The 26,206-nt window shown below is 39.5% G+C and overlaps 1 protein-coding gene across 1 annotated transcript in view; it reads left to right on the plus strand.

Annotated features, from left to right (window-relative positions):
* Positions 1–26,206, plus strand: part of KANK3 (KN motif and ankyrin repeat domains 3) — an 83,112-nt gene extending 56,906 nt beyond the window's left edge. Inside the window, exons 4-12 of the mRNA XM_063455659.1 lie at positions 235–2,214; positions 9,259–9,358; positions 10,371–10,616; positions 14,595–14,685; positions 16,464–16,683; positions 16,767–16,909; positions 19,038–19,238; positions 19,753–19,851; positions 25,719–26,206. Of these exons, the coding sequence (XP_063311729.1) occupies positions 235–2,214; positions 9,259–9,358; positions 10,371–10,616; positions 14,595–14,685; positions 16,464–16,683; positions 16,767–16,909; positions 19,038–19,238; positions 19,753–19,851; positions 25,719–25,763 (3,125 nt within the window). The 3' untranslated portion in view covers positions 25,764–26,206. The remainder of the gene's footprint in view (positions 1–234; positions 2,215–9,258; positions 9,359–10,370; positions 10,617–14,594; positions 14,686–16,463; positions 16,684–16,766; positions 16,910–19,037; positions 19,239–19,752; positions 19,852–25,718) is intronic.

The raw sequence follows: 26,206 nt of genomic DNA on the forward strand, positions 1-26,206 counted from the left end.
ATATAATCAAGATAATGGTGGAACAAGGGTTAAAAACCCTAATTCATTTAAAAAAAAGAAATTAAAGGACTACAAAATTTAAAAATACCATATTTTAATAGCTACAACTTATCAATTGATGATTCTTCATAGTTGTAATTATCTAACAAGTGGTAGAATTCATATTTCCAAAGATATGTGAAATATTTGTACTCAAAGCTTTCACTGATATAGTGTTTTGTGTTATCTTAATAGATTTAGGTGGCCCATTTCTGTATCGAGACCAGGATGAAAAGACCTCCTATTCTGTGGAAACTCCATATGGCTTCCAGTTGGATTTGGATTTCTTGAAGTATGTTGAAGATATTCAGAGCGGTCAGACATTAAAAAAGGTATCCGTGAACCGCAAACCAAGGGTACCAAGGCTGTCTAGTTCATCCCTGAGAAGTCCGTCTTGCCAGACTGGTGGATGGACTTCTACAGAATCTTTAAACTCCAGCGAGGATGGGAGATCAGGCTCTGTATTTTTTTCAAGGGTTAGGACTCAGTCTGGCTCCTCTGATATTAAAGATAATCTGAATATGCAAAAATCTGGCCCAGTTTCTCCTACAACTATCATTAATCTGCTGCCCCCACCTTCACCCAAGTCCATCATAAGGAATCCTCGTGTTGAGAAAACACTGGTGGAGACCAGCATACGACTTGAAAAAGAACAACAAACTTCCTCTGCAGGTTTGCATGTGAAAACAGGGCCACCTACAAATCTTGCCAAGCTCAGTGTTGCTAGTACAAGTTCACCTAATCTGTCTCAATTGTCCTCATCTGTGCAACAAAGCAGAAGTGTAGAAGGTCTTGGTATACTGAGTCCCAGTTTCTCAGGATGTGTAAGAATTAGTCCGGCAAACTCTGGAAGAAGTACACCAGCAGCTAACATTTCTTCAACTCATCTGCAGTTTGTTCGCGAGCAGATGGCTGCTGCTTTGAGACAACTGAAAGATCTTGAAGAACAAGTAAAAGCTATTCCTGTGTTGGAAATGAAGATTTCTACCCTGGAGAGAGAGAAGAAAGAACTGCTAGCTGATCTGGAGAAGAAGCAGGAGACCTGTTTTGGTGAGCAGTCAAGTGCAAAAAATTCAGATGAAATTGACTCGGAAAAAAATCTAGACCTTTCTTCTGAACTGGAAAGCGAGTCAGAGAATGGAAGGCCTAGACCAAGTAAGATTGCAGAGCTTAAAAGACTTACAGAAAAGCTAAGTGTTCATGAAAGAACAACAAAAGGTAATAAGAATGCAACCACCAAGGCATTTGCAAGTCCCCCGAAAGTGATGGAAAGGCGCTCGAAGTCTGTAGGTGTAGGAGAGGAGAAAGACATGAATGATGCAGTATTTTATTATAAGTCCCATAAAGCATTCAGAGAAGTTGCTGTTGGATCTGAAAGTGAAATGAAGGATGTTGGTGTTTGGGTAATGGAATCCTTGTTGGGACTGACTTGTGAGACAGAAAAAGAGATTGAACTACTTCAGTACACAATTGATCACCAAAAAGGGGTCATCAGCATGTTAGAAGGACATCTAAAAGATGCAGCATTTGAGCTGGAAGAGCTAAGGGTGGCTGTTTGTTCTAGAACACAAAGAGACACCGCAGACAAGGAAGTTACAGCTCAGCCTCAAACACTGGAAGCATCTTCTGAAGCTGTAGTCCTCACTCTTAGCCAAGCATCAGGAGAACCTTTAAACATGACTGATACGGGAGTTAATTGCTTCTTAGAAATATCTTGCATTGGCGGAAGCACGGTGTCCGAAGTAAGGGAAGTTGCAGTTGGTCCAGATGTGATTTTAGGATATGAAGAGAAGAGCACTCAGGCTAATTTGGAGGGATCTAATGAAGCACTGTCTACTTTAATTTCCGGATTTAATAGCACTGTAATAGAACCTGCAAGTGAGCCAAGGACTGACATAATTTCAAAAAACAAATGTAAAAGAACATTGTTGGCAGGAGACGAGGTGGATGTTGCTAAGAATAACCAGGATATCATAAAGCATGTGGAGAAGTGTGATAAGACTGAGGGAAAAATTACAGTGGAAGGAAAGGTCAGAGCTCTCAGCTCATCCTCTGAAGTGAAGCATGATCAGTGTGTAATTATACAGAATTCTGTAGAAGTTCAGAGCGAGATAACGGGTCAGAATGAAGATGTTGCAGAGGGAAGTAGGGATCTAACCAGTTTGAGTCAAGCTGGTAAGTTACCGTATTCTATACTAATTTATTCAGCTCTGCATTCTAAATCATATCCGTTTATTCCTCCCTATTCCTATCATCACTCACCGCCTGTCTATCAAGTCTCCATAATCTGACTCAATAAGACCAAAACAAATTTGTCCACAAATAGATTTCTTAAAATAAAATGTGTATGGAAAGATAATTACTTTGTGGTAGCATTAAAGGGGGCACTATAATCCTTAAAACATTTTTAGTTTAATGAAGTAGTTTTGGGGTATCAATAATGCCCCTGCAGTCTCACTGTTTAATTCTCTGCCGTTTTCACAGCCCTAGCCACACCTCCCCTGGTGACCGCATGTGTGAAAAAATTTACATTGTTCAATCAGATGTGAACTTGCCTTATATGTTTGTATCTCCTGCTCTAAATTTAACTTTAATCACACACAGGAAGCTCCTGCAGGATCTAGAAGGCTATTAACCGTGCAGGAGATAAGAAAGTCTAAATTAAAGAGACTGTGCAATAAAGGAGGTGTAAATATTAGATCTCTCTTTACAGGAAGTGTTTAGGAATGCTGTGTGAGTCACATGCAGGGAGTTGTGACTAGGCTGCATAAACAATGTGATTTAACTCCTACATGGCAGAGAATTGAGCAGTGAGACTGCAGGGATATAATCTATACACGAAAACTGCTTCATTAGGCTAAATTTGTTTTGATGACTATAGTATCCTTTTAAGACATACATTATTTTTGTAGCAAGTCCATAAGCAATCTTTACATGGTTATTCACTAAAGTGTGAAATGAATTTCAGGTTTGTTGTTCTGCCATGTTTTTATTTGGACTAAGTAAGCATGACATTTTAAATTCATTTTGAATTGCTAACAATTCACACTTCATTGGCTATCCCTGCCAGTACCACTAGTATCTTGGATACTTTAAAGGACCACTATAGGCACCCAGACCACTTCAGCTCAATGAAGTGGTCTGGGTGCCAGGTCCATCTAGGGTCAACCCTGCAGCTGTAAACATAGCGGGTGGGGGGAACCTAAAGACCCTATAGTGGTCCTTTAATTGGTAAAATTACCATGAACAATTTTCTTTTGAGACCACTCAATGCTAAATTACAAGTATTCTCTTTCTATGTCTGTAATACATTTTTGCATTCTTGGAGTGTCTGTATAGGTATAAAATAAGCTGTGAATGTCTTGGCCATCACAGATTCCTTCACATGCTTCCCATTTGAGCAGGCTACAAAGTAAAGTCACAAAATATATGTGAAAACAGACTTTTTACCCCAGTTTTTTGTCTCAAATGTTGTTGGAACACTAGAACCGCATTCTAGTTTTCATAATTTACCTTCAGGTTACAGGATCTATTTTAAAGCCATAATTTTTACCACTACAAATGTAATAAAATAAAGTCAATATTTAGGACGTGACCCATTTTCTGATTGAGTTAAAGAAAGGTTTTTAAAAAAGTAAGACAAATTCTTCAGCTTTAGGAGCCCATAATTATGTGAAGATAAACTACTGCTGGAGGTTAAACTACTTATCCAATAAACCTCTCTTGGAGGGGAGTATATGTGATATGATCATGCCTTATCTAAGCTGTGCAATATCATTTTTATTTTTTAATATTAAAAAATAAAGGACCATTATTACTTAACGGAACCCTCAGAGTAACCTTAAGGGTTTAATTATTTTAAAAATTCTTTAACTCCAACGTACTTCCGAAAGTGCCTATCCTACCTCTTCCTCCTTCCCCATCTTCAATGCGGAAGCCCTTTACTGGATTTTAGTGATACGCAGAGTTTATCAGGGGACTGATCAGTGGCCTTCATTTAAGACATTTCCTTGAGAAACATGCAAAAGCCCAGTGCAAGGCTTCCCTATTTAATCTGATGCTGCTGGAGGAGGAGGTAAAAGGAATTTGGAGAGTGTGTGCCATTGGGAACACCTTGGGGTTAAACTGCTTGTAAATGGTCTAAACCTTTACGGTACGATAGCACCTAGGACCTCTCAGGCACCATAATGATTTAGTTGAGATTAAGTTGTTATGGTACCAGGAGTGGTCCAGTAAATTTTCCTTTTACGTATTTGGTTGCACAGGTTTTAAAACCAGGTGCACTGTGGTTGCTATGTGTGGAGAGCTGAAAGACCACCTGAATGCAAAGAGGTCTAGTGTAGGCTGACAAATTGATTGACAGTTGGGAGAAAGACCTCAGTCTTTCTCCCAATCTATAAATTTGCTAGCAATTCTGCAGCACAAGATACAGCTAAAATGTTATGCCAATAAGCATACCTTATTTGTATCATAACACACATGAAGTGTACATTTGCATGCAAGGTGTCTTTAAATGTTTACAGAAAGATAGTGTGCATTGTAAATATTTTTGGCAATTTTTTTTACTTTATTTTTCAATTAGTTGGATTGTAGAGTATTAATACATAGTGATGTATATATTTTTCTCTTAATACCCTTTAAAAAAAAAAAAATATATATATATATATATATATATATATATTAATGGACTAAACCCCCAATTCTGAATAATCAGGAGAAATTTAGTGTGTGCAATGAGAAATGTGATGCTCATAAAGTAACAATTCTGCATAAACATCTGCCACGTGTTAACTTTTTCACTATATTAATCATTGGGGACGGAAAAAACTGTATGCTGTAGGCCCATTACTAAATGAAAAAAATGACGAAATACTGGACGCAATGCATGCCTTCCTGAATCTGTATTATTCTGCACTACATTCTGAAGACATGGGTAAAAGTGTGACAAAAAGAGAGCAAAATACATGTATAAAACAATTTTGAGTCAAATACTTTAAAGTAGCTCAAAGAAACCACATTTCCCACTCCCCCGCCCTCCCCCAAAAAACTGCATCTTCACCTATGTCCCTTAATACCACTTTTTTTTTCTCTTAGTATCGCTTACTTCCCCCAGACCCTTTGTCTTTCTCCTCCCAGACCATTTGTGTCTTTTTCCCCCAGACCCTTTGTGTCTTTCTCCCACAGACCCTTTGTGTCTTTCTCCCCACAGACCCTTTGTGTCTTTCTCCCCACAGACCCTTTGTGTCTTTCTCCCCACAGACCCTTTGTGTCTTTCTCCCCACAGACCCTTTGTGTCTTTCTCCCCACAGACCCTTTGTGTGTCTTTCTCTCCACAGACCCTTTGTGTGTCTTTCTCTCCACAGACCCTTTGTGTGTCTTTCTCCCCACAGACCCTTTGTGTGTCTTTCTCCCCACAGACCCTTTGTGTGTCTTTCTCCCCACAGACCCTTTGTGTGTCTTTCTCCCCACAGACCCTTTGTGTCTTTCTCCCCACAGACCCTTTGTGTGTCTTTCTCCCCACAGACCCTTTGTGTGTCTTTCTCCCCACAGACCCTTTGTGTGTCTTTCTCCCCACAGACCCTTTGTGTGTCTTTCTCCCCACAGACCCTTTGTGTGTCTTTCTCCCCACAGACCCTTTGTGTGTCTTTCTCCCCACAGACCCTTTGTGTGTCTCTCTCTCTCCCAAGCCCCATAGCCCTTAATCTCCCAGGCGAGAGGGAAACCAGCTCCTCTCCTGCTGATCACCCAAATCCTGTGCCCTAAGGCAACTGCCTGTACTAACTTATGGTAGTGCCGGCCCTGGCCACTACCTCCCTTCATACATTTAAAAGTGCATGTTTTTCTATTGTCTCAATCTCTTAGCCCCCCCTCCAGTGTGTCTCAATCTCTTAGCCCCCCTCCCAGTGTGTCTCAATCTCTTAGCCCCCCCTCCCAGTGTGTCTCAATCTCCCAGCCCCCCTCCCAGTGTGTCTCAATCTCCCAGCCCCCGCTCCCCGTGTGTCTCAATCTCCCAGTCCCCCCTCCCCGTTTGTCTCAAACTCCCAGCCCCCCTCCCCGTGTGTCTCGCTACACAGACAGAGTGCTGTGCTCCCCTCCTTCCGGACATCGAAATCCTGTATGCCCTAATATCCTTGCAAGCGCGCTGTCTTGGCGTCATACTTGACTCTGGTCTCACCTTTGAGCCTCACATCCAGCATGTTGCCAAATCCTGTAGATTCCATCTTAAAAACATAGCCCACATCCGCCCCTTTCTTGCACCAGATACTACCAAGGAGCTTGTCCATGCTCTGGTAATCTCCCGCATGGATTACTGTAACCCTCTCCTGATTGGTCTTCCCAAAAGCCGTACTGCACCCCTACAGTCCGTAATGAACACTGCTGCTAGACTGATTTTCCTCTCTAGTCGTTTCTCTCACACCTCACCCCTCTGCCAGTCCTTACATTGGCTTCCTGTATGCTATAGGAGTCAATTCAAGGTACTAACTCACACCTATAAAGCACTGAACAACTCTAGCCCCTCTTATATCTCCTCACAGATCCATAGGTATGTCCCTTCTCGGTCTCTCCGCTCTGCCCGTGACCACCTCCTGTCCGTTGTCCGCACTCGTACGGCCAACTCGCGCTTGCAGGACTTCTCGCGGGCGGCTCCCTTCCTATGGAATAGCCTGCCTACCGCCATCAGACTCTCCCCTAGTCTTGCATCTTTTAAGAAGTGCCTTAAAACTCATCTCTTTAGGAAAGCATATGGCCTCCAAGACTAACCCTTACCTCACATACCTGTCTCCTGCCCTCTCCTAAAGGGCAGTCCACCTGATTTGATTGCAAATTCCTGTCCTAATGTGTTTTACACCCACCTCCTATAGAATGTAAGCTCGATCGAGCAGGGTCCTCTTCAACCTATTGTTCCTGTAAGTTTATTTGTAATTGTCCTATCTATAGTTAAATCCCTTCTCATAATATTGTAAAGCGCTACGGAATCTGTTGGCGCTATATAAATTGCAATAATAATAATAATAATAATATGATCGCCTGCACCACCTTAAGGTAGCTCCGACCTTGGCCACTCCTTCTCTTCATCCATTTAAAAGAGGCATGTTTTGCTCATTGCCACATTGTTCTTTGCTGGCTAGATGTATCCAATCAATTTCTATGCAGGAGGGGGCCTGATGGAAGGATCCCAGGAGTTTATAAAACTTCTGTGTACTGATCAGGCCTCACTTTTTACCATTTAATGAGCCAGCCTTTTTATCCACTTGTATTTGCTAGAGGGTAAAGAATGTGTTTTATCAGGACAATCGTTTTTGTCGAACAATGTGGCTTTTTGGTTCGGATTAATTTTGGCTGATTGTTTCAAGAATAATTATTTGGATGAACCAAATTGGTTAAAATCCGGCTCTGATGCTTATCAGTGCCCAGATTAAAAAAATTCCAACAACTTGCCCAGTAGCATTTGCTGGGCAGTTGATAATAAATGTTGCCCTATTGCTAGATTAATATCTCCAACTGGCCGTCCATGGGTGGGGGTTGGCGGACAATGGAATCCCCCCCCCATCCATCCTAGACTATTATTATATTAGCTCACACCTGCCACCCATGTATTTATTTTATTTATATATTTATTTTTGCCCCTAATTGGGGCATGTGGGTAACCTGTGCTGATTCCCCTTGAAATTTTCTTAGTGAAGTTGCTAGTTTTTCATTAAATTGAGAGGCCTATGGCTGTGTACAATTGAGTAGACATTCCCCAACTTACAGAATGGTGGGTGGCAGCGCAGAGGTATTATCTCCCATATTCTAATTTGGGGGGGGGTTGTAGGCTCTTTTTATTTATTTTACATTTTAATGTGATGGTTGGCTAGTAAGAGCTGCTTAACCGCTTCATAAGTTAACCCTCACACCGCTAAGGGACGGAACTCTGAAACACTAAATAACGGAATTGCTGATCACTCAAGTGAATTGCGATTCGTTTGAAATCAAATTCAGAAGTCTCATTTTTAATATTTTCTGGGTGCGACTGTAATTAAAGTAATAGAACAACAGACTTTCCATAGTTCAGCAACTTAAACTATGTCATGTTCCTCAAACCATTCCTGAACAATGTTTGTAGTGTGGCAGGATGTGTTATCCTGCTGAAAGAGGCCACTGTCATCAAAGAACACCATTGCCATGCAGGGGTGTACGTGGTCTGTTACCTTGACACATACCACCTGCCTTGGGATTGTTGCAACAGCATGGCTGGACCTAGGCTTCCCAGCAGAACTTTGTCGGAGCATAATACTGTCTCCATCGGCCTGCCTTTTTGCCATAGTGCATCCTGCTGCCATCATTTCCCCATGTAAACAACACACACGCACCTGGCCATTCACCAATATAAAAGAAAACCTAATTAATTTGACCAGGCAACAGTCATCCATTGCTCTATGGTCCAGTTCTGACTATCACGTCCCGAGGTGCATTCTGCGTTGGACGGGTCTTTATGGGCACTCTGCTGCAAATGGGCTGCATACCAGTCAAACTGTGATGCACTGTGTGTTCTGACACCTTTTTATCATGGTCCGCAGTAAGATATTTAGCAATTTGAGCTACACTAGTTCTTGTGTGTGATTAATTCTGATGATTGGACCAGACTGGCTAGCTTTCTCTCCCCACGTGCATCAATAAACTTTAGCCACCCATGACCCGGATGCCGGTTTACCTGTTGTCGTTCTTTGAACGTACGGTTCACTTTCTGCCTAATCCCACCACCCTTGACAGCTGCCATTGTAAGAATTTAATCAATGTTATTCACTTCACCTGTCAGCGGTTGTAATGTTGTGTAAAATGGTGGTTTTAACACTTTGGGGTCAGGAATACATGTTTGTGTACCTGACCCTATAGTGTTCCATTAAAAAAAATAAAAAATTTGAGGAGGGGGAACTGATCACACACACCATCTACTACCACAATTTATTTTCCTTTGATGTCAACCTGCCTCACTTATTTTATTTTAACTTTTAAGGTCTATACTTAGACCTAAAATATCAGTACATTGTGGTACCTTCTACAGTCAATATGTGAACCACGAGTCTACTAGTTCCTAGTTGCACCTAAATCAGGTAAGGAAATATTATAGTTGGCTAACAATTTGCACTAAATTTGGCTCTAAATGGTTTCATATTTCTGTACCTTGTCAAGATAACAGCATGCTATTGATCAAGTTTTCTTTTATTCATGTTTTAGGAACACTAAAGTCTATCATGAAAAACAAGGATGGATCCTCCCAAAGTCCATCAAACAGAGGGAAGAAAAGCCTGCAGTTTGTTGGAATCTTAAACGGAGAGTATGTGTGTTCATGTTTTTTTTTGGTTTGGTTTTTACCCCTTCTCAAACCATAGTTTACAAAAACTGTGACTTGTGAGATTTTTGCATCTTTAAATGGCTAACGGCAAACTAAAACGTAGAAGTACTTATATCCAAACATGTATTTCTAACACCATACTGTCCTGTGACCTGTCCAGGCATTACCTTTTCGCTTTACCAACACTGCTCTCCTTATCGCTGCTCTGCCGCTTTGGCTGAAGCATTGGGAGGCACCAATCAAATTCTACCATGTTCTGTTATGTCTTGCGGTCTGTCACTAGAGATCTTTTAACCCTGTAGTGTGAACATTGCGGTTCCTATAGAATGGCAGTGTTTTACCTGGCAGTATTAAAAAAAAAACAAAAAAAACACTGCACACAGACCACTTCATTGCGATTAAGTAGTATGGGTACATATAGTGTCCCATTAACGATGGAAGCAATTGTACATCATTCTGAACCACAACAAAACCTAGAATTTTTGTACCAAAACCTAGAATTTTTGTGTAATAGAAGGTTTTCTTTGAGTGCCTCAGTGCATGTTTTATTTTGGTTTTAAAGGACATAAATGGTTTTATATTAATATCCTATATGTATACCTAACACAATAGTAAGTCTGAATTAAATGTTAAAAATAGGGGAAACCGTGGCGGAGCTTGACCATCAACCTGAAAAGACGCCATTCATGTATGCTCCTCTACGAAAACAAACAAATCCGAGAAATATCACACTGCCACAAGTCCATCCACCCGCAAAAAGTGGACAGCAAGATCCCTTAACCCATCCTGAGGAGATTGATGCCATTCTTTGCGGCTTCCCACCAGTCCAAGTGGAGGCAAAAACTCATGGCCTAAAAATTAAAACTATTGTGCAGAATCCATTGCTCGTGACACATTTTTAATACAAAATAATCTGCTTCTATTTTTCCTTTAAAAGCAAATCCTATTTAACAGCAGATCTTTTCTAAGACTTTGTTTTCTGATCCCCAATTAGATATGAGAGTACGTCAAGTGAAGAATCGAGTGACAACGAAGGGGACAGCTCCTCCGATAAGGTGTCAGAAGACAGTTCCGATAGTGAGGAGATAAACTATGTTGATACATCGGAGGAGGAAATGAATGTAAATATGGACGACAGTGATAGTGACGTGGAAGAATGTGCAGCGGAAGAGAAGAGGAAAGTGGAGAAAAAGAAGAAAAACAAAGATGAAAAGTTTGCTCAAGTTGATGCCAAGGAAAAGTAAGTACAGATTTTTCACTCAGTGGATACAGTTATTGTAGTAACATTGCTTTTTTTCTAATGTTGTGATTTTTGCGCTGTATTTCATCATTCCTGATATGATACGTGTGATCTCCTTGCACAATGCTTTGTGTAAATATATCAGTAGGTCTGCCATGCTGTGATCGTCTGATTTTTCCAGTCCATGGGTATTTCACTAAAGGAAAACCATAGCCACCAAAGCAACTTTAGCTTAAAGAAGCAGTTTTGGTGTGTAGATCATGCCTCTGCAGTCTCATTTATCAGCGATTTAGAAGTTAAATCACTTTCTTTATGCAGCCCTAGTCACACATTCCTGCATGTGACCTACAAATCCTTCATAAACACTTCCTGTAAATAGAGATCTAATGTTTAAACTTCCTTTATTGTACAGTCTTTCATTTAGAATTTCTAATAATCTGCTCTGTTAAACACCTGTTAAATGCTGTAGTAGCCTCCTGTGTGCGAATAGACCTTTTTTTTTTTTTTTTTTTTTATGTCCTGTTCTGTAGATTTAACTTTTTAAGTTTCCATCCAATTGAAAGTGAAAACATTTTTTCATGGAGGTTGTAAGTAACCGCCAGGGGAGGTGTGACTAGGGCTGCATAGAAAGAAACACGTGATTTAATTCCTAAATGGAAGAGAATTGCGCAGTAAGTCTGCAAGGCATGATCTATACACCAAAACTGGTTTATTAAGCTAAAGTGGTTTTGATGCCTTTAGCATCCCTTTAAACCCTTAAGGACCAATCTTCTGGAATAAAAGGGAATCATGACATGTCACACATGTCATGTGTCCTTAACCCCTTAAGGACACATGACATGTGTGGCATGTCATGATTCCCTTTTATTCCAGAAGTTTGGTCCTTAAGGGGTTAAGGGGTTAAATTACCTTTTTTGCGGTTGAATTCAAACATGAAAGAAACTCGCTGAATAATAGTTACCTAGTTACATATACATAGTTACGTAGCTGAAAAGAGACTTGCGTCCATCAAGTTCAGCCTTCCTCACATATGTTTTTGCTGTTGATCCAAAAGAAGGCAAAAAACCAGGTCTGAAGCGATTCCAATTTTGCAACAACCTAGGAAAAAAATTCCTTCTTGACCCCAAAATGGCAGTCAGATGTCTCCTTCGATCAAGCAGCTATTACCCCACTAATTAGAAATGATATCCCTGTATGTTATGTTTTTGCAAGTATTTATCCAATTGTGGTTTAACCCCTTAAGGACCAAACGTTTGGAATAAAAGGGAATCATGACATGTCACACACGTCATGTGTCCTTAAGGGGTTAAACATCTGTATAGACTGGCAAAACCACCTCTTCAGGCAAAGAATTCCATATCCTTATTGCTCTTACTGTAAAAAAAAAAACCTTTCTCTGCCTTAGATGAAATCTCCTTTCTTCAAGCCTAAATGTGTGACCTCGTGTCCTATGTATAGCCCTGTTTATGAATAGATTTCCGGATAATGGTTTGTACTGGCCCCGAATATATTTGTATAATGTTATCATATCCCCTCTCAGGCGCAGTTTTTCCAAACTAAAGAGATTTTAAATTTTTTAACCTTTCTTCATAACTAAAATGCTCCATTCCTTTTATCAATTTTGCAGCTCGTCTCTGCACTTTTTCTAGTGCCATGATATCTTTCTTTAGAACAGGTGCCCAAAATTGCACAGCATATTCAAGGTGTGGTCTTACCAGCGATTTATAGAGGCAAAATTATATTTTCATCTCGAGAATTTATGCCCCTATTTATACATGACAAAACCTTACTGGCCTTAGCAACGGCAGATTGACATTGTATATTGCTGCCTAATTTGTTGTCTATAACAATTCCCAAATCCTTCTCGTGTCTGGTTATCCCTAGTTCACTACCATTTAAATAATGATGTTTAAAATTTGATCAAATGTATTAGTAAAACTATTACATTTCTTGTATATTGCTTACAATATGTTATGTCCACATGCATCAATTTTTAACCCTTGCTCTTGTCCAAATTAAGATAAACATTTAAAGGGACACTACCTGCATCAACACATATTTTGCTTAATGGAGTGGTTTTTATGTGTAGATCATGCCCCTGCACTCTCACTGCATGTCCAGGTCTCCTGGCTTTCTTCTCAAGAGGTGAAGACTTCCATCATGAAATGAAAACCTGCTATTCTAAAAAAAAAAAAAAAAAGGCAGATTTCTCCCTTTAAAGAGACCCTGTTATGAAAAAAAAAAAACTTGCCTGAAGTCACTCCATAAATCCCTTGAATCCTAAAGATACATGGTGTACTCAGTGTCAAATATAAAGTTTTACTCCCTTTTCTTCCGTTCCATCACTGTATGTGGGTGCTACTCTTTGTGCAACACCCACCTTTTGGCCGTCCTCCGCTCCACAATGACTCCTTTCTAAGTCTTTGCTGTGAGCGTCAGTACGGAGTGACATCACTGCATTCCTATACTTCTTAGCCATCACTAGAAGTGCCGGCTAGGAAGTTTCAATAGAAATCACAGCGTATGCGCTGTTTGCTATGAAAAGAGAGCAGATTGACCTCCTGTGGGGAGCTCTTTTTGGCTCTTCCTTGTTGGTCTATGACTCGTCAAAACATTGAGTGATAATTGGGTGAAAATTTTTTTTTTTTAAATAAATGTTTCTCTTAATTTAGACATTTGCTAGCAAAGCTGCTAGCACAATGCATAGATAAAATCTTCTGCTCATTCCAATGACCATAAGTTGTGTGGGGCATGACAAGTGCCCTTTAAGAAGAAAATAAATACTTAAGACAGTCTACTTTTGTGTAATAGGTCATTTTGAACCAGTTAATGGGACAAAGCCATTACCGGGAAGGAAAGGGAGGTGAATGGGGACCTCCATGATGTCCATTACATTAGAAGGGGCTGTGTGCGAGAGCTCCAACAGTAAAAACCGTCAATGACACAATTAGATAAAAAATTTTAGGCTAGTCATCAAAATAACGAACAGGAATAAATACAGTCATCCTAACAGCTTGACCGTGTTGAGGGCAATAATAATTTTGTGCACATCTGCTTGTTTAACATAATGTCTATCCTCAATGTAAATGTCGCCATGTTTGACGGGAAAACATATTTTTTTCCCCATGATTTACGTATAATGTATGTGCAAGATACAAGTTATCTGATCCTCTTGTTCTCAGCCCACGAGTGCCCTCTAGAGGATCTAAAGGGATTGACAAGCATTTACAATCAATGTGTGGCTTGGTCCAAGATACATAGTATGATGGAGTTTTTTTTTGGTCTGGAGTGTACAATGGGTAAATGAAAACCATTTTTGTTTTCTTCTAGAAGCTGGTATGTTCTGTCAGGTTTAAATGACGGCCATACTTTTACTGACTGGCTTTTAGCACTTGCAGCATAAAGGGATTTAACGATGACCTGCCTCTTTCGGGGGCCATTGCATAGTTTCGGGTCCACTGGCCTCAGGGTGCATTTAAAAGTAGCTTTACTTACCTGAACCTGGTCCTCACAGCTGCCACAGTATTATTCCTTGAAATTTTGTATTTTTTTTATTTTATTTTTTTGCTCCATGGGTGGCATGGAGGGGGAGGCCATGCTGCGATTGGACTCTCAGCCAATTAGCTAAACTCTGCAGGAGTGGTGCCCAGCAGACACCACGTAATAACTCAAACTGTTCTAAAATGGATTGACTACTTACATTGGGAGAGTGCCTAGGCACTCATGGCACCATAACCACTACAGCACTATTGTGATTGGAGTTAACCTTTGATATAACTAGCTTTTCTAGAGCAAAGTTCTAAAAGTTATGTAGTCTGCATATTGTATTGCTTCACTTTTAGAACATTTCATCAGAGTTCATCTTTATACATAGCTCCCAATGTTATGAAATACATGCAGCAAAACCGAATATTTAGATACTTAGAATGAAGATTTACCATAACAGTAAGAAGTTTTTTGTTTTTTTTTTACCTCCAGGACTTTGGGCTTGAGTGCAAAAATGCGAGAGGCATGTCTTACTGTTGATGCTCACTTAAAGGATCCTACTGCAATGAAATCAAAAGAAATTGTAAGTAACATGCATTGATATAATTGTCTGCAATGTGCATAACATGCGGAAACCTCGGACTGCAGAGTGTAAAATCTCCAGATGTGTTGCTGTATTTATTATTTTAACTTCCTGAGAATATCAGGGGTATCACAAAAGGGATGTCTTGGTAATGCACTGGGGCGTTAGAAAAATTATGTAAATAATGAAAAACAAAAATGATCTTAAAGTAATGAAAATTAATAGAAAATAAAATGGTGTGTGACGGAGCTCATGTACTCCGACCGAGTACCTCTGCCCACTCTGCTTCCTAGCCACGTGCAGGAACCCTGGAACGCTTCAGCCGAAACTTAACTGGAGTCTCTCAGGAGCTCTCCCACTGACCAGCCCTTCTTCCAGGCAGGTATCGTCCCCTCTGCATATTTCGCTGCAGCCCTTCTTCCATGCAAGTATCCACAACTGCCTGCAATGTTATAGCTAGTCTTTAGAACGACACTTGCGACTTTCAGGCCTAGCTCTCTCGCTTTATCCCAGGGCTAGAGGGATCCTGCAGCCAGCCAGCAGGTCCAAAGACTTTGTCACTGGGATCCATACAAATCCACACAGGACACCCAGTTCCAAGTGGAACTAACGTGCAAAATGTTATTTTACTTAGGGCCAGCCCATATTATGTTTGTCACAGCAATGTTTATGTAACGATCATAAAATTCAAATAACCAAAACATGTCACAAAATATACAGGAAATTATAATAACAGAAAAAAAACATTTTTATAAAGGGCTGGGGAAGACCATATTAAACACAAAACATATCTCCTGCCTGCAGAAACCGCAATATGCAAATCTACCTGAATATGCAAATTAGCAAACCTTGCTATTCAGGTAGTGCATACAGTGGTTGCTAGATCTTTGCTACCAACCGGTGACACTGTACCTGCTCCACAGCCATATCCACCTAGTTAATTGCAAGCATTAGCAAGACAGGAGAGCACACTAACATTTCACAACAAAAACATTATACACATACATTACACACACCCTGCATCTACAATGGGCACAGGGTGACTTAAACAGAGGACTCATCCAGGGATCTAATTGAAGTGTCCATCTTATGTTCCCAGTGATGGTGACTACCGCCACATAGTGTAAACAAAATTTTAATTGGGGCAAACTCGCCTATATTGGTATAATATACATGTATTCTAATAAACATGGAATAGTGAGCGGAATTCCTTGAAACTAGTGCTAGAAAATTCAAACTCAAAAATTTGTTGGAGACAATCGAGAAAATCCGTAAAAGCCACTACAGAACACTGAAGTGGTTGTGGGGATTGAAGTGTTCTATGGTGCCAGAAGTGTTGTGTTGTCCCCGTTGTAACGGGTTAAATCATTTTTGAGAGCGGTTTGATTTCCTAACTGGGATTGGCCAAGAACTGCTCCCTGCCCCCACTCCCTGAATGCCCTATAGTGATTATGATACTTGAAGTGTTCCCTTTAAAATACTTCCTTGACACACTAACAGGAGAACCAAACGCCAAAGATTCAGGTTGTCTTTTCACAGGTGCATTGCATTTACCATATGACCGGGTCAATGATAACATATATACAGTATTTGTGGTTTTATTAAGGAGTGCCCTGTTTGAGGTGGGGAGTGGTGTCTGGCAGAACCCAGGTAGGAAGCCAAGCAGTTCTAAAATGGTTTGACTGCTTGCAATGAGGGAGGGGGTAATAGTGATCGCATTTATATTATATTTAGTCAGCCTTCACATGTGTGACTTTTGTTTCTTTTTATTTTTTGAGCTCTCCAGTTACCACCTGGTCCAACAAGAGTGGTTTAGGGCATCTAGCCAGAAATCATCTGTGACTAGCAAAGTGGCTGTCTACCTTGAGGCTTTCAGTGAAATGTCCAAAGATCTGCTCGGCCACGTGGTAAATCTCACAGACGGAAATGGGAACACCGCTCTACACTACAGTGTGTCGCACTCAAACTTCAGCATAGTTCAGCTACTGCTAGACACTGGTACGTACATACGAGTCTGCAAGCTTTGAGGCCATATTTGTTATTAAATCCCAGATGACTAAGCTCGGTTTTATTCATTTTAGGAGTCTGTAATGTGGATCGTCAGAACAAGGCTGGTTATACAGCCATTATGCTAGCAGCTCTAGCAGCTGTGGAAAAAGAAGAAGATATGAATATTGTGTGCCGCCTATTCAGCATGGGAAATGTCAATGCCAAAGCCAGCCAGGTGAATACTTCTAGAAGAAAATGCATTTTTTTAAATTGTACATGCAATGCATTTTCAGCTCATCAATCCCATTAGAATAGGCTTTTTATAAACAGGGGTTTTCCAAACTGATCATTTATAAATATATTTAATGTCATTATTGGAGGGACCCACCAACTACAGTACACAAATCACTCACTTTGAATCATGCATGTACGGAACCTCAAAATGCACTAGTAAAAAAACTTACTCACACGGCTGCTGACCAAACATTATCCCAACCCTTTTTCTCAATAAACAGACCACGCCATTTTTTTTCCTTTTGGGTAGGGAAACGACCACAGCTTTATTTGTAAGTCAAAATGCATAGTCATCTACTGACTAACGAACTAGTAGACTGCTTCTCCCACAATCTTCTCAAGAGTCTTCCGCCAAGAGCAAGCTACAACTCCCTAAGCACAGTTAGGGTGGACATTCAAAATCTTATGCTGGCAAGGCAAAACGGCTAGCTGTGACAAAATGAGAAGAACAGAGAAACAATATAGCACTATAAAACAAGTAGCAACAGGGCGGGTGGGCCAAACACTGTCCGGATCTCGGAACAGTGTCTGGGCGTTGTCTGTCCACCTCTCCCAAGATCCCTTGGTCCAGGTACGGTCCCAATTTTGTACAACAGGCACATTCTAGGTTTTGTGGTGAAGTACCAAAATAATGTTTTGACAATGGAGCTGTAAAATTAAGACCTAAACCGCCAAGATGGAAAAATAGTGGAATTGAAGAATAGTGCCAATTTACTAGTTGTAAGGTTAAATTAGAGATTTGCTAGTCCGTTCAGTGAATTTATTTGATACGCCATGTGTTGATAACTTGAGTGGCATATCAAATAACTAGAGTGGTAAATATTTAAGGGGTGTTTGAACTACTGCCCAAGAATCCAATTTTAATTCCCTGAAGAGGTTGTTTTATCAGAGTCCATACAGATGTTTAAACCGCAATTGGATAAATACTTGCAGAAACATAATATAAGGGGATATAAATTCTAACAAGTGGGGAGATAACTTCTTGATCCAAGGAGATCTCTGACTGCCATTTTGGGGTCAAGAAGGATTTTTTTCCTAGTTTGATGCAAAATTGAAAGTGTTTCAGACTGGGTTTTCTGCTTTCTTTTTGATCAACAGCAAACACATATGTGAGAAAAGCTTAATTTGATAGACGCATGTCTCTTTTCAGCTTTGTAAATATGTAACATGAATGGCGTGTTAAGGAAATGATTAGAGACATCATATATAACTTTTTTTTTCCTCTCCATTTTCTTCTTAATTGTCCAAAACTAACAAGTGATTTCAGCCTTTGTGAAGTGAGAACTGGTGAATAAAAATGCACACTTTAAAAGTGCTTTTAACTTTTTTTCCTGCAAGTTATATTTAATATTTGGCCAGCAAACATTACCAATCTGTGAATGTATTTGCGCAGTTTGAAATGGTATACGAAGTCCTCCCTATTTATTGAGTAAATTGAGTAAAAGTACCGGTAGTACTTATCTAGTGGGTTTTTTGTTAGTTTTTTAGCACTTTTTAATACAATGTTTCCCAATAACTTTTACTGTCGATGCATTTCTTTGACCACAAAAATGCATTACCACAGCTTTTCTTAGAGCTTGACTGTTTGGAACACAAAAAATTATATAATGACACAAACAAATATATATTTTGTTGTAATTTACCCCTGAAACCAAACGTCCAGATGCAGTACTTTTGTGAGAAACACATATATACCATTGATATATAGTGAGCGTTTGTTTTATTCTGGTGTCCTACCACGTAAACATTTTTCTGTTACTTTATATATATTTTTTTCTGTCTGTATAAATGTTAATAGTCTTGATCTGGTGCTATATCAAAATTATATGTCTGTATTTCAAACCACTGTTGCCTAATAAACTAAATGAGAATTATGCAAACAGATAATCTCGTATAATATATAGCTTTTATTTTTCTGGTATGTCTGCGCATAAAGAAAGCAAATAAAATCCATAATCTAACCCCACTGTTTATTTAGTCAGCATTACAGACAGAGCAGTAAGCATTCTGGAAATATTGTGATCAGTCGTGGAACTGCATGCATCTGATGTCTAATCCTCTTGTTCCAGGCAGGTCAGACTGCACTGATGCTAGCTGTGAGCCATGGAAGGCAGGAAATGGTGCAGGCGCTACTCGCCTGTGGAGCCAATGTCAACCTGCAAGATGATGAGGGATCGACAGCCTTGATGTGTGCCAGCGAACATGGGAGAGCAGAGATTGTGAAGTTGCTGTTAGCCCAAGCTGGATGTGACATAAACATAACGGACAATGTGAGTACCTTGAGTCCTCTGAATCACATTGTTTCCGTTTTGTTGTAATCTGAACTGTTGGTGGTACCTGAAAAACACTAATTTATCCCACCGCTGCTAGGTTTTATTTCAAAGTGAAATGCCTGTCTATTGCTCAAATATAACAGAAAACAAACATTCAAATGCTCCAGTGGAATACAGTGTTCTTGGTTGAAATGAATTACGGCTATCCTTCATCTATATAATAAAGGGCATAAACTGTATAACTAGCGTGTAATATATAAGGTGAATATATAGCAAAGCAGTAATCACAAACTGCAAACTAATCAGTTTTCCAAAATGATGCACAGGTCGATTTGTTACCATGTTGGAAAATTCCTACATTTGTAAGGACAGCAGTTTTCCAGTACCTACCTAGTCACCCCAAGTTATAGTGTAGTAACAATAATAGTAAGTTGGATCAATAATTATACATTTAGCAATGTATGTGTCTGCTTTTGTAAATTCTAACATCCTGCATTGTTCTCTTCCTCAGGATGGGAGCAATGCTCTCTCAATAGCGCTTGAAGCGGGACAGAATGATATTGCGATGTTACTTTATGCACATATGAACTTCTGCAAGTCACAGGCACCAGTAAGTGCATATTACAGCTCAGGAGAAATGTCGTAAAATGGGGGGTGGCAGGGGATATTTGTTTATGTACATTTTGACATATGGAAATTAGCTCAGATCTGGCATTATGTTTCTGCTAAATCTTACATAGTAATCTAGGTTGAAAAAAATAGTCGAGTTCAAACTTCTTTTTAGGCTGTGTCATTGTGCTACAAAAAGGGAACTTCATGGTGGCAATCAGATTTCTCTTCGAGTCAACAAGTTTTTTGTTTTCAAAAGGAAAAATATATTGGTTGCACTCACCTGAACATGCTTAAATGGGGTGCTGCTGGGGGCCGTATTATACAATAAACAATACACAAGATCCAGCGCACTCTCCTATCTACTAAACAGCAACTTCAATGTTGACAGATTTTATTAGTTTTTTTTTTTTTAAGTTTTTTTCTAAAGTTTTTTTTTTTTTTTTTTTTAAACACCTAATCTAGGCAAAAAATAATGGAGATTTAGTTACATCATATGATCATACATTGCATAAGCCTGCCACAACGTCAATGTACCCCATCTTTGGCAGGTCCTACTCTCACAGTCTGTCTGCTCTTATGAGATTAACCACTTACTTGGGGAAAAATTCCATCTGAGGCTCTCTGCAGTACAAGACTAAATAGGGACCTGAGATGAGGCACCTGTGACAGGGAGGGGTGCAAAACCAAGGAGTTGGCTAGACTCCCAAATATATATATATATATATATATATATGAAACATGGGGGATGGTTGCACTCACCTGAACATGCTTAAATGGGGTGCTGCTGGGGGCCATATTATACAATAAACAATACACAAGATCCAGCGCACTCTCCTATTTACTAAACAGCAACTTCAATGTTGACAGATTTTATTAGTTTTTAAAAGTTTTTTTAAAAACACCTAATCTAGGCAAAAAAAAATGGGGATTTAGTTACATTATATGATCATACATTGCATAAGCCTGTCACAACATCAATGTACCCCATCTTTGGCAGGTCCTACTCTCACAGTCTAATGTCTGCTCTTATGAGATTAACCCACTTACTTGGGGGAAAAATTCCATTTGGGGCACTCTGCAGTACAAGGCTAAATAGGGACCTGAGATGAGGTAACAGGGAGGGGTGCAAAACCAAGGAGTTGGCTAGACTCCCAAATATTTATATAAATGAAACATGGGGGGGTGGTTGCACTCACCTGAACATGCTTAAATGGGGTGCTGCTGGGGGCCATATTATACAATAAACAATACACAAAATAAAATCTGAGTTGGCTCATTGTAAGCCCTCCTGTGTGTTGCATACTCCTGATGAAAAACATGTTGCCAAATAGCAGTTTGTATTGGCCCTGATTATATTTGTATAGTGCTGTCATAGCCTCTCTGAGACAAACATCAAGTTTTCTAACCTTTTATAATCTTTTTTTATAATTACATTTTCTAATTTCCTAATAAAAATGTTGTTGCCCACTTCTGCACTTTTTCCAATTCTATAATATCCTTTTTTGGATAAAACTGGCATCCAAAACTGCACCGCAAACTCTAGGTGTGGTATTACAATGTTCCTGGCCTTGAAATGGATAGATTGAGCAAATTATACTGCATATATCTATTTTAATTTGTTTCATAGTGTAGGAAGGGAGGTAAGGCCAGGCTAAAATAATAAATAATCTCAAGCAGGGTTATTTAATATTCCACTAATCAACAGAAATGGATTTCAGATTTCAGACCAACAGTTGGGAACACTGGAATTCACAGGAAAATTGCAAATTAAAGCCAAAATAGCAATTAGTTCTACGATTATAAAGTAAAGCTGGAGAGGATAGAACCAGTGGTTTCATAGCTAACGGGAGTTCTGGAGAATTGCTATGAGCTTTTCTATAGATAGAACATACCAGACTTTAAAGAGAGACGCTATAGTCACCAAAACAACTTTAGCTTAATGAAGCAGTTTTGGTGTTTAAATAATGTCCCTGCAGTCTCACTACTCAATTCTCTGCCATTTAGGATTAACTGGTTTATGCAGCCCTAGTCTTACTCAGCATTTCTAAACACATCCTGTAAAGAGTCATCTAATGTTTACACTTCCTTTATTTTAAATTCTGTTTTATTTAGAATTTTTAATCTCCTGCTCTAATAGCTTGCTAGACCCTGCAGAAGCTTCCTGTATGTGATTAAAGTTCAACTTACAGAGCAGGAGATAGAAACTTTCGAACTAAGTAACACCTCATTGAAAATTAAACCATTTTGTGTTCATGCAGGCTGTGTCAGTCACATCCATTGGAGGTGTAGCTAGGGTTACATGAGCTGAAACAAGTCATTTTACTCCCAAATGGCAGTAAATCGAGCAGTTAAACTTCAGAGGCATGATCTATACATTAAAACTGCTTCATTAAACTAAAGTTATTTTGGCGACTATAGTGTCCCATTAACAAGGAAATGGAATGCAACATCCATTGACCTGGCATGACAGCACTGTAGAATGGGTATTTATTTAGTGAACAACCCCAATAGGATATCACTATGCTTTTATATATAGATATAGAATCTCTTAAAGTAAACCTATCGTAATAAAAAACACTGTTGTCTTGAGAAATTATACAGAGCAAACGGCCTGGGATTTTAGCCAATCATATGCGGATCACAGGATCATAAAGCACATGGATTTGTTGGCAATCTTTTGTGTACAGTTCATGTGGCTATGCTGATCCTGTGACTATCATATGCTTGAATAAAGTCATGGATTTTTCTCCTTCATTTTAAATCATTTCTTTCAAAGGCAATTTCAAGAACTGTAAGTTGTGTGGGTTATATCTATTACAACGTCTCCGCTTTCTCATTTCTTTAACTCCAATCAGTTCACCCAGTAGATGTAGAGGAGGCAGTATATTAAAGTAACATTATAGTGTCGGGGATACAAATGTGTATTCCTAACACTATAGTGCGCCCCCCCACACCTTTGGCTGAGAACCTCAGGATCGATGACCTCAGCCAATCTAATGCTTTCCTTTAGGAAAGCATTGTGAGAATACTGCGCATACGCAATAAAACACCACGCTGTTAGTATAACAGCCACTAAAGGCAGATTAAGTCTGCAATGAAAACATTCTTGCAGAACAGCAATGTTTTCAGCATCAGGGTTAAAATATGTGGCAAATAGCACCCAGATCACTTCAATGAGATGAAGCGGTCTGGGTGCCTATAGTGTTCCCTTAGGTATGTATTCATACTGACGCTGCACTTACAGGCTGCTTGCTCTATGACCATTTCAAAGTACTGAAGTGGTCATGCTGCCTGGTGTAACCATTTAAAATTGAAGGTCTTCAAGACTAAGTGTCTCCAGGAGCTGGCTGGCTGATGGCCACTAGAGTTATGTTCTTGGCCCAATGTAATTATTGCAGTGCTATATTTACACCAAGACCATTAACCTCTTAAGGACTGGACTGTTTTTGCAATGTTGTACATTTGCGACCAGGCCTCTTTTTACTCTTTTTACACTTTTGTGGTGTTTATGTTTAGCTGTAATTTTCCGCTCTCTCATTTACTGTTCCTATACAAATTATATATTGTTTTTTTCAGGACAAAAAAGACTTTCTTTACATACCATTATTTATATAATCTCATGTAATGTAATTTAAAAAAAAACAAACAAATATGATGAAAAATTTAAAAAAAATATGTTTTTTTTTACTTTTACTTGAAAAATCTTTTACTCATCTACAAAAGCGAATAAAAAAAACTGTTAAATAGATTCAAACAACAAAATTTTGTCCTGAGTTTTAAAATACCCAGTGTTTACATGCTTTTTTTTGCAAGTTATAGGGTTATAGGTACAAGTAGGATATTGCGGTTTCTAAACATAAATTTTTTCAAATTTATCAATAGTGACATTGTAACACTATTATCTGTCAAAAGTCTCTGAATAACACCCCACATGTACATATTTTTTTTAAAGTAGACAACCCAGGGTATTCAATATAGGGTATGTCCAGTCTTTTTTAGTAGCCACCTAAACGCAACCCGGTTGGCACGTGGGTGCCTGGCAGAGTTGGTTGTGTCGCTTGGGTGAGCAGATTTCCGCTGGTTTTGTCAGGCTTTTGTGGGAGCTCACGAAAAGCACGTCTATCCACCATGATGGTCAGGCCCCGCCCCATTATTTGTATTTTATAATAATATATATATACAATATATATAGATATTATATATATACGTGTGTAATTTAATTATAAGTGTATTTTTATATTAATATATGTACATATAAATATAAAAATACACTTAGCATGACATTATATATATGATATATAGACATATATAATATTTTTTTTTTTTTATTAACTTTAACTTAATTTTATTTAATGATTTTACACTGGCAGGGAGACTGCCTGTCAGCACAGACAGTCCCCCTGCCGGCAGACACATGGACACCTATTGTGACCATGTGATCGCTCTGTTGAGCGATCACATGGCCCCAGGGGTCCTAATCCGCCATGGGGAGACTGTCTGGGCTGCAGGCAGTCTCCCCACACCGGGAGCACCGCCGATCGCGATCGGGTAAGTACATTGCACCGTTAGGACGGTTCAGGACCGTTATTGGTCGGCAATGCAAAAATGCCCATGACGGTCCTGAACCGTCCTCGGTCACTAAGGGGTTAAAGAGACAATATAGTCACTATAACAACCACAGCTTATTGTATTTGTTCTGGTGAGTGTAATCCATTTCCTTTAGGCTTTTTGCAGTAAACACTGTCTTTTCAGAGAAAATGCAGTGTTTACATTATAGCCTACGGATACCGCCACTTCTCAGATAGCTACTAGATGTGCTTCCTGGGGCAGTGCTCCCTTCTGTGCAGCACTGCCAATCAGTGTCTCCACCCTCTGTATGGAGACACCGAACTTTCCTCAGAGCTGCTCTGAGGAGATGCCAATTGTCCAGAGCTGTGTTTAGCTTGTGCTGGATCTGCCCCTGATCTGCCTCCTTGACAAGCTCAGCCAATCCAATGCTTTCCTGTGGGGAAGCATTGTGATTGGCTTTGAACACCACTTCTGATGATGTCAGCCAAGAAGGCAGAAGCAGTAGCAGACTGATATAAAGGTACGATTTTACTATATCTAAGGGAGAAAGGGAGGATGAGGGGGTGGGCTATATGGTGTTTTTAAAGGGACACTATAGTCACCAGAACAGCTACAGCTTATTGAATTTGTTCTGGTGAGTAGAATCATTACCTTTAGGCTTTTTGCTGTAAAACACTGTCTTTTCAGAGAAAATGCAGTTTTTACATTACAGCCTAGTGATAACTTCACTGGCCACTCCTCAGATGGCTGTTAGAGGTCCTTCCTGGGTCATGGCTGCCTAAAATGCATCCATTCAGTGTCTCCTCCCTCTGCATGCAGACACTAAACTTTCCTCATAGAGGTGCATTGATTCAGTTCATTTCTATGAGGAGATGCTGATTGGCCAGGGCTTTGTTTGAATCATGCTGGCTCTGCCTCTTTGTCAGTCACAGCCAATCCTCTAGGGAAGCATTGTGATTGGATCAGGCTACTACTTCTGCTGATGTCAGCAGGGAGTGGGCAGGTCTAAAGGAAACGGGGACAGAGCCAGCAGCTCCAGACTTGACTACAAGTAAGATTTCTATATTTAGGGAGGCATGGGGGATGGTGGTTTTAACCCAATAGGGTCAGGAATACATGTTTGTTTGTGTTCCTGACCCTATAGTGCTCCTTTAACTAATGCTTCTTACTATGCATATTATATATTTGGAGCAATCCTGGGCAAAATAGGGAAATGTGGAGGTTCTGTAAAAAAACTTTATATTTCTGAAAAACGTTTATGTATTCTATACTCAATTTTTGTTTTGCTTCTCACAGAGTTCGGACGCATTGCCATTGGGGAAGTCTGCCAGCCCCCTTTAACATCTGAAACTGGAATTTGCCTAGTGTCTGCTGTGGCTGACTGCACAATTCAATTACCTTTACCATATACCCTTGTTAAGGAGCAAAGCACAATATTAAACAACTATATAGAGAATGAAATGACTAATACTCACTTGTACATCGTACCTTTTTAGTATTAAGGCATGGCCAGCAGCGTACTCTGTGTCTCATTCAATGAACGTAATGAAGATGGTCTTGTTGTACATGTGCTCAAGAGGCAAAATGTATAATTTCCTATCCTCTGCACTGAAATATGTTAAGCTCTATGACAATGTGTATTGCTGTTTTCAGTACTGATAACACATTTTATAAATATTTTATTGTGCCATATTCCACTGCATCTTATCAAATATTGTTATTTATACAAACAAATAACCTTTTTTGTTCGTTTTTACTAATAAATAAATACTTGTTTTACTTTG

The sequence above is a fragment of the Pelobates fuscus genome, chromosome 5, assembly GCF_036172605.1.
Source record: "Pelobates fuscus isolate aPelFus1 chromosome 5, aPelFus1.pri, whole genome shotgun sequence".
Lineage (NCBI taxonomy): Eukaryota > Metazoa > Chordata > Amphibia > Anura > Pelobatidae > Pelobates > Pelobates fuscus.